Source organism: Neomonachus schauinslandi, chromosome 10, assembly GCF_002201575.2.
Source record: "Neomonachus schauinslandi chromosome 10, ASM220157v2, whole genome shotgun sequence".
NCBI classification, from domain to species: domain Eukaryota; kingdom Metazoa; phylum Chordata; class Mammalia; order Carnivora; family Phocidae; genus Neomonachus; species Neomonachus schauinslandi.
In genome coordinates, this window is record NC_058412.1 from 38784785 (window position 1) to 38797886 (window position 13102).

The 13102-nt window shown below is 41.9% G+C and overlaps 1 protein-coding gene across 1 annotated transcript; it reads right to left on the reverse strand.

The window, feature by feature from the left end:
* Positions 1-1720: 1720 nt before the first annotated feature.
* Positions 1721-11885, reverse strand: MRPL35 (mitochondrial ribosomal protein L35). The gene is made up of 4 exons (XM_021697627.2): positions 11828-11885; positions 5991-6180; positions 4734-4878; positions 1721-2053 (listed from the first exon to the last, which is right to left on the reverse strand). The coding sequence occupies exons 1-4, from the start codon at positions 11868-11870 to the stop codon at positions 1865-1867; spliced, it is 567 nt and encodes a 188-aa protein (XP_021553302.1). The 5' UTR covers positions 11871-11885; the 3' UTR covers positions 1721-1864.
* Between the last annotated feature and the right edge of the window lie 1217 nt (positions 11886-13102).

A 13102-nucleotide genomic window follows, 5' to 3' on the forward strand; every position in this document is an offset into this window, starting at 1 on the left:
CTTAGGTTCTTCGACTTTACAGTGGTGTGAAAGTGACATACATTTGGTAGAAACCGTACTTTAAATTATATTTTGATCTTTTCCTGGGCTAGTGATACACGGTAGGGCACTCTCTTGTGCTGCTGGGTGGTGGCAACAAGCTGAGACTCCCAGTCAGCTACGTAATCACAAGGGTAAACAACTGACAGACTTACAACTGTTCTGCACAGATACACCCTGTTTTTCACTTTCGGTATAGTACTCAGTAAACATGAGATAGTCAACACTTTATTATAAAATAGGCTTTGTGTTAGATGATTTTGCCCAACTGTAGGCCAAAGTAAGTGTTCTGAGCACATTTAACGTAGGTTAGGCTAAGCCATGATGTTCAGTAGCTTAGGTGTATTAAATGCATTTTCAACTTAGGTTTATTGGGATGTAACCCCATCGTAAGTTGGTTAAGATCTGTAATGGTTTTTCAACCAAAGTGCTCTGTTGTTTGAAAATGCTTCCCAGACGACTCTGATGGGATAGCTGAGAACCACTGCCCTAGACTTTAACCACACAGTGAACAGAATTTTCCTCAATGCCTCTCATCCAATGCTCTTCAAGTGAACAATGCTTAGCTCTTGCATCATTTCCAAAATGATTGTTTTCCTTTAGTTTCTACAATGTGTCTTTGGAAAATGTTTATCCTCCAATTAAAAATATGAAATCTCAGGTGAGTAAACTAACTTTTAGGAAATACAGTGCCTTGGGGCGCCTGGGTGGTACAGTTGGTTAAGCATCCGACTCTTGATTTAGGCTCAGGTCATGATTTCAGGGTCGAGATCGAGCCTTGCATCAGGTTCTGTGCTCAGTATGGAGTCTGCTTGTCCCTCTTCCTCTACTCCTCCCCCCTGCTTGCATGCTCTCTCTCAAATAAATAAAATCTTAAAAAAAAAAAAGAAAAAGAAAATACAGTGCCTTTCAACTCTTGGATAAAAAGTGTCTGCACCTCTAAAGCCTCTTCTGTTTCATGAATGGGCATACTGAAAGGCTATTTCATTTACTTGTCTCTATAAAAATCCTGTTCCAATACACTAAGAACTCTTATGAACACAATAAACCTAGAATACTAGACGGGTGTTGCCACCCCATGCTCCCCTCTAAGTGAAACTGCTCACATAACTATTTTTTGCTCCATGTGAACCTGCTTATTAACACAACCAAGTGAGCCAGGGTGGGCTCCCGACACGGGTCAGTAACTCCTGATGAGACCTGGTCTTTAGTAAAAGAGACAAGCTGGCCCAGTTGGTCTCCTGGCACTTAGAGCCTGGAGAAGGGCTGAGGGTTAGGATGCAGAAAACAACCTGAGAGGCGCGACTCAGAGAAACTGAGTCACATACATGGCAGACCCCAAACCTAAAAATCTAGCATCTTCTGCTGCTGAGGCCCTCGGATGTGCCTTGGACTCAGGAACGCGGTATAATTTTTGTTCTTCCTGAGGCCCAGGGGTTAGATGTGGGGGTGGGGGGGGGTGGTGGTGAGATGGTTCCTGAGTTCCCAGGCATACATACTTAAAGTAATGTCACACTGCTGGAGCTCAGTCTTCTTATGCCTGCCCTAACTTGACATTCCTTGCAACTAAATAAGCCTCACTGGAACTAGTTAAGACATTACCATTTATTAAAAATAATCAACAATTTTAAACTCCTATTTCCCTGAACAAATTTGAAAATGTTTAATCCATTGTGTTAAAACTTTAATAAGTTTAATGTTGGAACTGTGTGTTTCCAGACCAACTGGCACAATTTACATCAAGTTTTGTACTTATTCCATTTTGCAATGACATCATATACACGAAGATACATCTTCAATAGCTAGAAGTCATAAAATTTCTGATCTATACTTTCAGGTTTGTCCGATCATGGTACTTCTGATAAGGATCGTCAGCATACCAGTTTCGCCTCTTCCAGAAAGACGTTGTCATTTTATCTAAGAGCTTACTCTGGGTTTTATTGCAGAACACAAATTCCCGCAAGCGCCTTTTTCTTGCAGCCGTCTTTTTCCATAATTTTTTCTTATAACCAGCCTGTTAGATGATATTATAAAGACATTCAAAACGATGTTATATAGGAAACAACAGATATCTTCACCATTCATGGTTTATAGGCTCAATGGGAACAAAGATGAGACTGACTGGGGCTGGTATGTTTTTCAGAAAGATGTGATTCTCAGTGAGGGGTAGGTACAGAAAGCATGTGCAGTTTGAAAAAGACAATTTAATCATTTAATACTTGGATAAAAGATAATTTAAATTAAAACCACAGAAAATAAAGCCAAATGACTCTTTGTGGCAGGCAAAGTACAGAGTAATGATATATAATTATAATCACCAACTTTATATGCATTACCTTATTATCTCTTCAACAATCTTCAACAACATACTATTATCCTCATTTTACAGATTAAAGAGAAACAACCACTGATTAGAAAGTTAACAGCAGCAGACCGAGGTCACAGAACTAGTAAGAGTTCTTAACCACTACTCCACTATTTTTCCCAATGTGGAGGATGATGAAGGGCATTCCTGGCTAGTTGATGACATTTATGTTCATTTAAGGGGACTAAGTATTATAAAGGCTGACAAAACCCAGTTCTCGAGTATATTACTTCATTTCTTCCTTTCACACTAAGGACCAATTTCTGCAATAAGTACTTTTCTAAGGAATAACAAATACAATAAAACCACTATTGGGAGTGATGAAGGAATGGTGAACTCATATGTTTAACCCAGAACTGCCATATACACCATCCAAGCATTATTCATTTTGAAGAATTAATTTTTGAATTAGAAAGAAAAGAATTAATTTCTGAAGAAAAATTAGATTGAATATAAAATCTATAATCATAGTCTGTTTAGACTACAAGAGACCTTAGGTGCCATCCAGGTTAATACGTGGCAAAAACCACACACAAAGTTACAGGGGAGAAGAGACTAGAACTCAAGCTATTGCTAAGAGCCCTGTGTCCGAGGGCACTACCCTAACTGAACAAAACCACAGCCCTGGGCTGAGAAGGCACCTTGGGTTTCTGACATGTCTTGGTGTCATCACTCTGACCAGCAACTTCTACAGTACAGTTATACTCAGAAATAAGGAAACGTTATTTAAGAGTTACGGTTTTAAAATGCCAGGAATTAGATTGTTTTCTACTCCTTGCTTATAATTTAAATTGAAAGATTCAAACCCAAATCCCCATATCTGGGTAATAATTTTGTAGTTTGCAAGCCAGCCTGGGTTCTTGTGGATCTCTGACTTACAGCTAATTTGCTGTCTTGCTTATTACCACCAGTATCCTCTGAACATTATTCTATTGGAAAGCAACCACTGTGAAAATGCTCGAAGCTTTTTAGACACTCTCTAGGCTCAGAAATGGGAGGGAATAAAACTGTGCTGCAGAAAGTATTTTCAGTTCTTATACATTAATATAAATTAACCCACCCAGCTTTTTTGTTTTCCCTCTTAATATTACATTTTGATGAAGCAGGACATTCCATAGATAGAATATTCTGGGGGGTCCTGAGTGGGGCCTAGACATGATTGGAGAATTTGATCAGATCCTTTATAACATGCAGGTTTCAGGGCCCAATAAAAGGGATGTAGAAAGGAAGGCAAAAAACCCCACCCAGCTTATTTTATCTAGGGCCAGATGACGACCTGGAAATAATCAGTATGACAACAGGGAAGAAATTTTCCAATGGTCCTGAATAACTCAGTTCAGCTACTTATGGATTACATGAGCTACTATTTACTAGTGTAGCAAATGAACTACCACAGTATTGTTCCGAAGGAGGAATGAGCTGAGAGTTCCAGTCAACCTTTTTACCTTAAATTTAGGATTGTTTATAAGATAGGAAACAATCCTTTCAACCTTTCAACTAGTGAAAGTCTTACCAATTAAGTATTTTATTTTTATGGAGAAACAAATTTTGATCTTTAAAGAATCGTTTAACTTCCAAATATTAGAAGGGAATTAGAATTTTAATAGTTATCAAAACTCAAAGGTGGTTTTGCAAAACCTAGTCTTCAGCTGCTTTCTGATTATCAGCTACTCTGTTTCCAAGAATAAAGACGTGAGTGAAAAAGCCCACACACATGCTGAATGACGTGCTGTGGGAGAGGACAGAGCAGTAATAATTTGTCAGAGGCCCTCTCAGAGGCTGTGGTCCCAGGCCAGAGTAAGTGTTAGGGTTCTGTCTGATATGGACCCCAATCGTACATACTTACAGAGAAAGACATAGAGTTAAAAAAGTATATGTGGGGTTAATATTCTGTCATAAAGACTAAGCCACCTAAAGAATCCAATCCAAAGCAGGCGGAAGAGCCCTTCAGCCCCTGATCTGAGCCATGCCACGAAGTCCCTGCTGAAGGCGACTGCCGCCGTAACACTCTAGACTTAAAGAGGGCCTCCCCACAGGCTATTACACATGGGCGGTGTCACAGGGCTTCTGGTGATCATTAGATATGCCAGACATGTAGAAGACCTGAGATGAACTCATCCTACAGTGAGGAGTTTTGCCATTGTGACTGATACTTTGTTTTATGAATTCATTTACCTTAAGAGATGCCTGCCAAGCTGGTACTTAAGCACAGTACTGTAAAAGCTACTGGTAAACGGGAGGAAGATACATCAATGAACAGGCTCACTGAATTCTTCATTTTCATTTGCTCCCACTCCTTTTTCAATCAAATAACAGTGTGAAGACTCACCTTCCTCCTCAGCCACAGGCCAGAATGAAGCCGAAGAAACCTATAGACAACAGCTTTCACAGTCTTTCTTTTCCCTTTCCGTGAACTGAAGTACGTTACAGTTCTGACTGGTAGCTTCAGGACATTTGGAAGCAAGGGGGCCGCTCTAAAATATATTAAAAAAATTTTAACTCAGCAATAAGACTCATTAAAGGATAAAATCCATTTTTGTACTTAGAAATTTTGGATATAGAAATGAGTGAAGGAGTTCTACTGGAATAGAGCTAACTTTATTTTTATTTTTATTTTTTTAAAAGATTTTATTTATTTATTTGACAGAGAGAAACACAGCGAGAACAGGAACACAAGCAGGGGGAGTGGGAGAGGGAGAAGCAGGCTTCCTGCCAAGCAGGGAGCCCGATGTGGGACTCGATCCCAGGACCCTGGGATCATGACCTGAGCCAAAGGCAGACGCTTAACGACTGAGCCACCCAGGCGCCCAATAGTGGCTATTCTTATTTATGCTTAGTGTCATGGATCATTTAAAGTAACAATGTATATTAAAGTTGGCTCTAGGGGCGACTGAGTGGCTCAGTCGTTAAGCGTCTGCCTTCGGCTCAAGTCATGATCTCAGCGTCCTGGGATCAAGCCCCGCATCAGGCTCCCTGCTCGGCGGGAAGCCTGCTTCTCCCTCTCCCACTCTCCCTGCTTTTGTTCCCTCTCTCGCTGTGCCTCTCTCTCTCTGTCAAATAAATAAATAAAATCTTAAAAAAAAAAAAAAAAAGAATAGCCACTATCACCAACTTGTAAGCCTTCCATCAACTACCCCCTCAATCCCTATGAGAGAATTTATCCCTTATATTTTAATCACCTGATTTCTTACCTGCCCGCTAGATTATCAAGTCTTTGAGGACTTCAGTTTATCCTTGTATCCCTTCTGCCAAGAACTGGGCACTCAGGAGTCCTTAGCTAAATATATGTTGACTAAATGAACACCAGCCTTGCATGCTGAGCATCTTGTTCACCCTCCGCTTTGGCTGACAGCTTTCATCCAGGAAACCACATCTAGAACATCAGAAGTGTGCTCTGTTTGGTAGTCCCTGCTGCTGGCACGTAGGCATACGGGGATATCAATCATATTCTACCACTCTAGCAGGCAAAGTCTACATGATAAACTGCAGGTAGGCAAAGAGTACCATCTGCTTCTAAGATGTCTTTGCAGGCAGGAATATTTTACAATTTTTGTCTAAGCATCCCGTTTACTGAAATATACTCTACCTGTTGAGGATTGATGTAGTATGCCCACATGTCAGGTTTCTGACACATGTGCTAAGTCCGGGAGCAGAGGAAACAATTGATGTCTGAAGAGAACTAAAATGTCGGGTGGACAGTGCAGAGCTGAGACAGGCATTCTTGACACAGTTTCCATAGGCTGAAGACACCAAAATGTTCAGGGGCTGTAAGACTCCTATAAAGAGAGAGAAGCATACTTGTTTAATACGATACTCTAAAATATGCATCCAGATATTTAAAATCAATGTATCAAAACAAGATGAGCATCAGACTCACCTGTGGAGCTTTTTACCAACTTTACTGAGGTATAACTTACATACCACAAAATTACCTGTATGTGTAATTCAATGCTTTTCAATAAATTTACAAAGTTGTGCAACCATCACCACAATCCACTCTGATGTGTCCTAGTTCTGTGTTCAACAGTAGGGAATAAAAATGTTTGTAATATTAAGTCCAGATCTTATCCTCTGATGAGCCAGGGCCCCCTAGCATGTAGTACAATGGCAAGGCAGAGACGAGAAAGCTTGGCCATTCCCTGGAGAGGCAAGAGAGTGGCAAGAGGAGTCCTAAAGAAAACAAAAGAGGTACGTGAGCTCTCCTCTAGGAAATGAACAGGCCTCAGGAGGAGGAGGTTGAGAGTCCAGGTAGGATGAACAACATTCACAAAGGCAAGGGGGGCTGAAACAAATACGTGCCCGAGGTGGGGACTGGACCTTCCAGAGGCTGAGCACTGCTTGCCTGACAATATGGAGATGCCTGGGCGCGGCTCAGAAGGCACCTTGGGGGGTTGGAGGTGGGGAGGGTCTAGATGCATCGACCCAATGCAGTCCTCTTTACCTATTCTTCACATTATTGCCAACGTAAGAGTCCAGGGCTACAAAGCAGAGTCACTCACAGGGCACTGACTCGACTCAGATTCTGGGTCTAGGGTGGGACTCAAGAATGTGCACACTGAAAAAGTGCCACAGGATGATGGAAATGCCCCCAAACTGGATTGTGGTGATGGCTGCACGACCCATTAAATTTACTAAAAACCATCAAATTGTACACATAAAGCAGGTAATTTTATGGTCTATAAATTATACCTCAATAGTTGCTTAAAAAAAAAAAAGTCCCACAAATGAGACTGCAGTTCAGCCAGGGTTAGAACCACTGCCTTACTCCCTGTTGCACTGATTTCACGTAACAAATGAGGGGCAGTGTAGTGTGGGACTGGAGTGTTGGTGTTTGAGTTAGACTGCGTTCATCTTCTAGCTCTACTACTCACTAGCTGTGTGACCATGGGCAAGTTACTTAACCCTTCTATGCCCCAGTTTCCCCAAATTTAAATAAGGTTAGTCATGGGGAGGTGATAAGAATTAAATGAGAGAAAACATGAAAAGTGCTAGGAAGAGCACTTGGCACAGAGAAATCATTTAATGACTGCTAATAGCAGATAGTAAAGAGCAGAGAAATGCTTGGCAAAAATGCTATAATGTTAACAGATGGCAGGAGAAAGATTGAATACTTAAAAGCCATATTGTGCTTTTCTGTTCTCCATTGAAAATAAGAATTTTCAAACTAAAAAGGGTAGTATAAACATTAATGAGTGAGCTGAAATCCAAGATTCAGGAGACTGTTGAGAGCCCCTCTGGGAACTTGGAAGTGAAATTCTCTACGGCAAGGCATTCAAGTTTCCAGGTATAAATAACTTATATTTCAAAGAACTGTAAATATTTGCAGACGTGAGTACAAACTAAGGTAATCTTTGAAAGATTAAGTGAATTGAAGAGGAGGACTGTAAACAGGAAAATTTCCCAATTTTCACAAGGTCATCAGAACTTGGTGTCTTGGGGTGCCTGGGTGGCTCAGTTGGTTGAGCTTCTGCCTTTGGCTCAGGTCATGATCCCAGGGTCCTGGGATGGAGCCCTGGGCGGACTCCCTGCTCAGCAGGAAGCCTGCTTCTCCCTCTCCCGCTCCCCTGCTCGTGCTCTTTGTCAAATAGATAAATAAAATCTTTATTAAAAAAAGGGGGGGGGCACCTGGGTGGCTCAGTCGTTACGCGTCTGCCTCTGGCTCAGGTCATGATCCCAGGGTCCTGGGATCCAGCCCCGCATCAGGCTCCCTGCTCAGAGGGAAGCCTGCTTCTGCCTCTCCTACTCCCCCTGCTTGTTTTCCCTCTCTCGCGGTCTGTAAATAAATAAAATCTTGAAAAAAAAAAAAAAAGAACTTGGTGTCTTGGTTAAAACAAAACAAACAAAAACTCTCAGAAATATTGAGAAACCTTCCCTGAAGGAAGTGAGCAGCTAAGAGTCTAGAACATATAAATGGGTAAATTACAGACTCATTTGTAGGAAAAAAAAAAGTTAGAATGGATAAACAGGAAGTGCACACACACAAAAATCTACATTGTCAACTGGGAGTGAACTGTTCCTTAAAAAGAACTTCAATTCATTTTTTGATGTAGTCACTAGCCTGGGAAATCATGGGAATGTCTAGACACAGTGTAGCCTGATTTTAGGAAGGCATGTGACAAGGTTTCTTTATATTCTGAAGAAATAAATGTGGGCAGGATAATAGTACAATTACGTAAATTCCAAGCTGACTAGAAACTATCCCCAAATTAGTTGATTGCTGTTCTGATCAAAGTCTTTTCCTGGCTCCCTGATTATATTTTCCTCAATTTTTATGAAGGCCCTGAAGCTGCATAAAGCATGTTTGTCAAATCTGCATAAAAGCAAAGTCCAAAGACTATCTGGACTCAAAGTGATCTTGGTAGAATGGATCAAAATTAACAAGACAAAACCCAGGATAAATACGCTGAGGTTAGAAAAAATGAAGGAAAGGTCAATCTTGCTTGATAGCAGTTCCTGGGAAAATGACTTGGGGGGCCTTATCCACCATATCCTCAGCTGGACCAACCCGTGATTTAGCTTGTAAAAACTGAACTCAGAATGTGTTGACAAAAGGGTAGCACACAAATCAAGGGCAGTAATTAACTGTTCCTTCAGTCTTCTGCCCTGTTTGGGCATTTTAATACATATTGGCATTCTCTAAACTCATTCTTATATGGAGAATGCAGATATTTTAACAAAGAAAGTGACACAAAACCAGAGTTTTGAAGGAATAAGAAGAGGCAGAGGGAAAAGGGAGTGTACCGGTGAAGAGTGAAAAAAATGGTATAGTAGGTTTGGGGAATTACAAATAGCTCCATGTGGCAGGAATCAAAACAATGGGGAGTGCGGAGAGAAGGGAGTATGACTGTCTAAAGTAGTGGTCTTCAGACTTTTTTGATCCCATACCCTCTAAAAGTATTCTGAAAAATTCTGTATGAGGCTCAATTCCACGACCCTGAGATCATGACCTGAGCTAAAATCAAGAATCGGCTGCTTAACCGACCGAGCCACCCATGCACCTCTATTTTTTTATTTTTGTTTTTTTAAAGATTTATTTATTTGACAGAGAGAGAGGGCACAAGCAGGGGGAGCGGGAAAGAGAGAAGCAGGCTTCCCGCTGAGCAGGGAGCCCGATGTGGGGCTCAATCCCAGGGCCCTGGGATCATGACCTGAGCCGAAGGCAGACGCTTAACGACTGGGCCACCCAGGCACCCCGCACCCCTATTTTTTTTAAAACACTTATTTATCTTAGGGAGAAGGAAATAATCTCAAGCAGACTCCCCACTGAGTGTGGAGCCCCACTCAGGGCTCAATCCCATGACCCTGAGACCATGACCTGAGCTGAATTCGAGTCTGACGCTTAACGGACTGAGCCACCCAGGTGCCCGTGGGGTGACTTTAAAAAAGCACATCACTGGGCGCCTGAGTGGCTCAGATGGTTAAGCGTCTGCCTTCGGCTCAGGTCATGATCCCGGAGTCCCGGGATCGAGTCCCGCATCGGGCTCCCTGCTCGGCGGGGAGTCTGCTTCTCCCTCTGACCCTCCCCCGTCTCATGCTCTATCTCATTCTCTCTCTCAAATAAATAAATAAGATCTTTAAAAAAAAAAAAAAAAAAAAAGCACATCACTTTCACAGTATCAGGCAATGCTGAATATATACATATTCTGATTCAGCAATTTCACGGCCAGTTTTATAAGTATACACACAAGCACATCATAGAGAAACTCTTGCACTCATGTGCCAGGACACAAAGAAAATCAGCTTTGGACCTAATCGCCCCAAAGTGAAAACAATCAAATGCCCACCAATCCCAAAATGGAGAATTGTGGGGTGGTCGAATAAGAGACTATTACATAGGAACAAGAAAGCACTACAGCTACACCCAAAATGAACGAATTTCACAAAGTAAAAGGCACGAGAGTACATACCGTGTGATTCCAAAGTACAAAAACAGGCAAAATTAAACAATGTATTACTTAGAGATGCCTATATAAATGTTAAAACTATTACAGAAAAAAAGACAAGGTAACAATGAAATGAGGCTACTGTTTATATTTAGCAGAAAGAGAGAATTCTGATTAGGAGAAGCACAGCGAGATAGAGAAGAGGTTCCTAGCAGTGTTCTGTGTCCTGCCTTCGGTGTTACAGGGGCGTTTGCTTTAGAGTTATTTGTTAAGCCATTCATGTATGTTATATACATTTTTCTTTATAAGTTATTTTCACGATTAAAAAATACCCCCACATAAATATGCTCTTCTTCTTTTTTTTTTTTTAAGATTTTATTTATTTGAGAGAGAGAGAGAGAAACAGCATGAGAGGGGAGTGGGAGAGGGAGAAGCAGGCTCCCCGCTGAGCCGGGAGCCCGATGTGGGACTCGATCCCAGGACTCCGGGACCATGACCTGAGCCGAAGGCAGTCGCTTAACCAACTGAGCCACCCAGGCGCCCTAAACATGCTCTTCTGTAACAGCTGGGAAATTTACATTGTAGCTTTTTTCTTTATTCCTATTCTTCCTCCACAGAATTTTATCCTAATTTATTTTGTGTATAAGTAATTTACTAATAATTTTATCCTATTTAAATAATATTTTTGCAAAAGTCCTTAGAGCGAAGGCAACTTAATTTAATTGCCCTCACTCCTGTCATCTCTCTCAGTCGAGAAATCCTTATGACTGCCCCCGTACCGGGGATGGAGTAAGCAAAAACCCGCCACATTCCTGCACATCGTGTGAATCTCACACATACAAGCTTGCTGGGTGCCAGGCACTACGCAGGGCGCTTGACAGGCAGGAGCTCATTTAGTCCTCAGGTAGCTGGTGTCATCCCCATTTTAGAGCTGTAGAATCTGAGGTTAAGAGAAATTACTTTTTCAAGGCTAAAGGTCATGAGTGGCGAGTTCTAGCCTCTAAATGAGAAGGTTAGCAGGGACTTTTCTCTTCTCCTTCGCCCCCCTCCGCCTCAGTCCTGGTCTGTTTTCTTTTTTTTTTTTTTTTTTTTAAAGATTTTATTTATTTATTTGAGAAAGAGAGAATGAGAGACAGAGAGCACGAGAGGGGGGAGGGTCAGAGGGAGAAGCAGACTCCCCACCGAGCAGGGAGCCCGATGCGGGACTCGATCCCGGGACTCCAGGATCATGACCTGAGCCGAAGGCAGTCGCTCAACCAACTGAGCCACCCAGGCGCCCCCCTGGTCTGTTTTCTAGCTAAGGCGGAATGGCCGGGGGCCGGTAAGGAAGCAGACACCGGGGGACACCCAGGTCCGCCAGGGTCCAAGAGTGTCGGGAATCTCCGATGCGACCGGCCGAACACAGGCAGTCCCGGAGAAAGTTCGGGACAATCCTCTGGCCTTTTTTTCCCCGTTAACCTCCACGCTAAACGACTACTCCATCCTGCACCAGTCCCGCCTTCTGTGAGGGGATAAATCGAGCGCCTCGCTTTCCACTGACCTGATGCTGCTCTCACGGCACGAGCAAAGGCAGCGACCGCCATCTTGCCACCCCGCCCTACGGCAGCCGCATTGGGTCTAAAAGCTCCAGGGCAAAAGGGAATTAAGAAAAAGAAATTTGGGTGGAGTCGAAGAAGGAGAAAAAAAAAAATGCATAAAGGAACGGTCAAGGCAACCTTTACTGAATGTCTTCTATATGCCAGGTTATTCTTCACCGCTGCAAAACAAGTGCCTATGAAGAGTGTCTGGCATATAGTAGGCTCTTAAATTTTTAATGAGCATTTGATTGACAAATCTATTTAAAGTACACAATTTGAAACACAATTTCTTTTTGCTCATTTTATTAAATATGAGGAAATAACTTATTTTCCTTCCAAAGCTGGTAGCTGATAGGCTAAGTGATTGGGAAATAGCAATGTTATTAAATTTTTTAAAAAATAGAATGACAGCCATAATTAAATGAATGTAAATATCCTAAGGCTATCACACACATATTTTTTTCTAATCATTAACACTGACTGTCATTTGGTAGAATAGCATCTCAATCCTTCCTAAACAATTCTATGTTCCTTATTTTATTCTTGATGATTAGTGATCATACATTTTTCCTAATGTTCATTCAAACAGAAAACAACAAATCTCTCACCCATCCTTGTTGGCTAAGATATTCCATGCATATACAATAAATGACACCATATACTGGTTGAAATGGGACACCATACACTGCTTGAAATGGGTAAGGATCAAGACTGGTCTCGAGCAGTTCACATTTAATAAGGAAACAAGCATAGAACATAAATACAAGGCAGATAAATAATTCATAGGAGTAGTTCAAAGTTAAGGAGAAAAGGCTTTCTGACTGAGATGATCAGGAAGGAGGCGGTAGAATATAATAAGAATCTTAAAGAATGGGGAGGATTTTAACAAGGGCAAGGCCATTCTTGGCAGTAAGAACATGAAGAGCTAAGGGGCGCCCGGGGGGCTCAGTCGTTAAGCATCTGCCTTCGGCTCAGGTCATGATCCCAGGGTCCTGGGATTGAGCCCCACATCAGGCTCCCTGCTCAGCAGGAGGCCTGCTTCTCCCTCTCCCTCTCCCCCTGCTTGTGTTCCCTTTCTCGGTGTGTTTCTCTCTGTCAAATAAATAAATAAAATCTTAAAAAAAAAAAAAAAAAAGAACATGAAGAACTAAGATGAGAAGAGAGGGAGCCAGGACAGAAAGATACAGGTTTTATTTACAGCAGTGGTTCTCAAACCTTTTTTGGTCTTAGAACCTCTT

Excerpts from the sequence above, each read along its gene's own strand:
- MRPL35 (XM_021697627.2), bottom strand. The coding sequence starts at position 11,870 with ATGGCGGTCGCTGCCTTTGCTCGTGCCGTGAGAGCAGCATCAG. Across the intron at positions 6,181-11,827 it reads TGCCGTGAGAGCAGCATCAG|GAGTCTTACAGCCCCTGAAC; the intron begins GTCAGTGGAAAG and ends CTCTCTTTATAG. Across the intron at positions 2,054-4,733 it reads GCCTGTGGCTGAGGAGGAAG|GCTGGTTATAAGAAAAAATT; the intron begins GTGAGTCTTCAC and ends ATCATCTAACAG.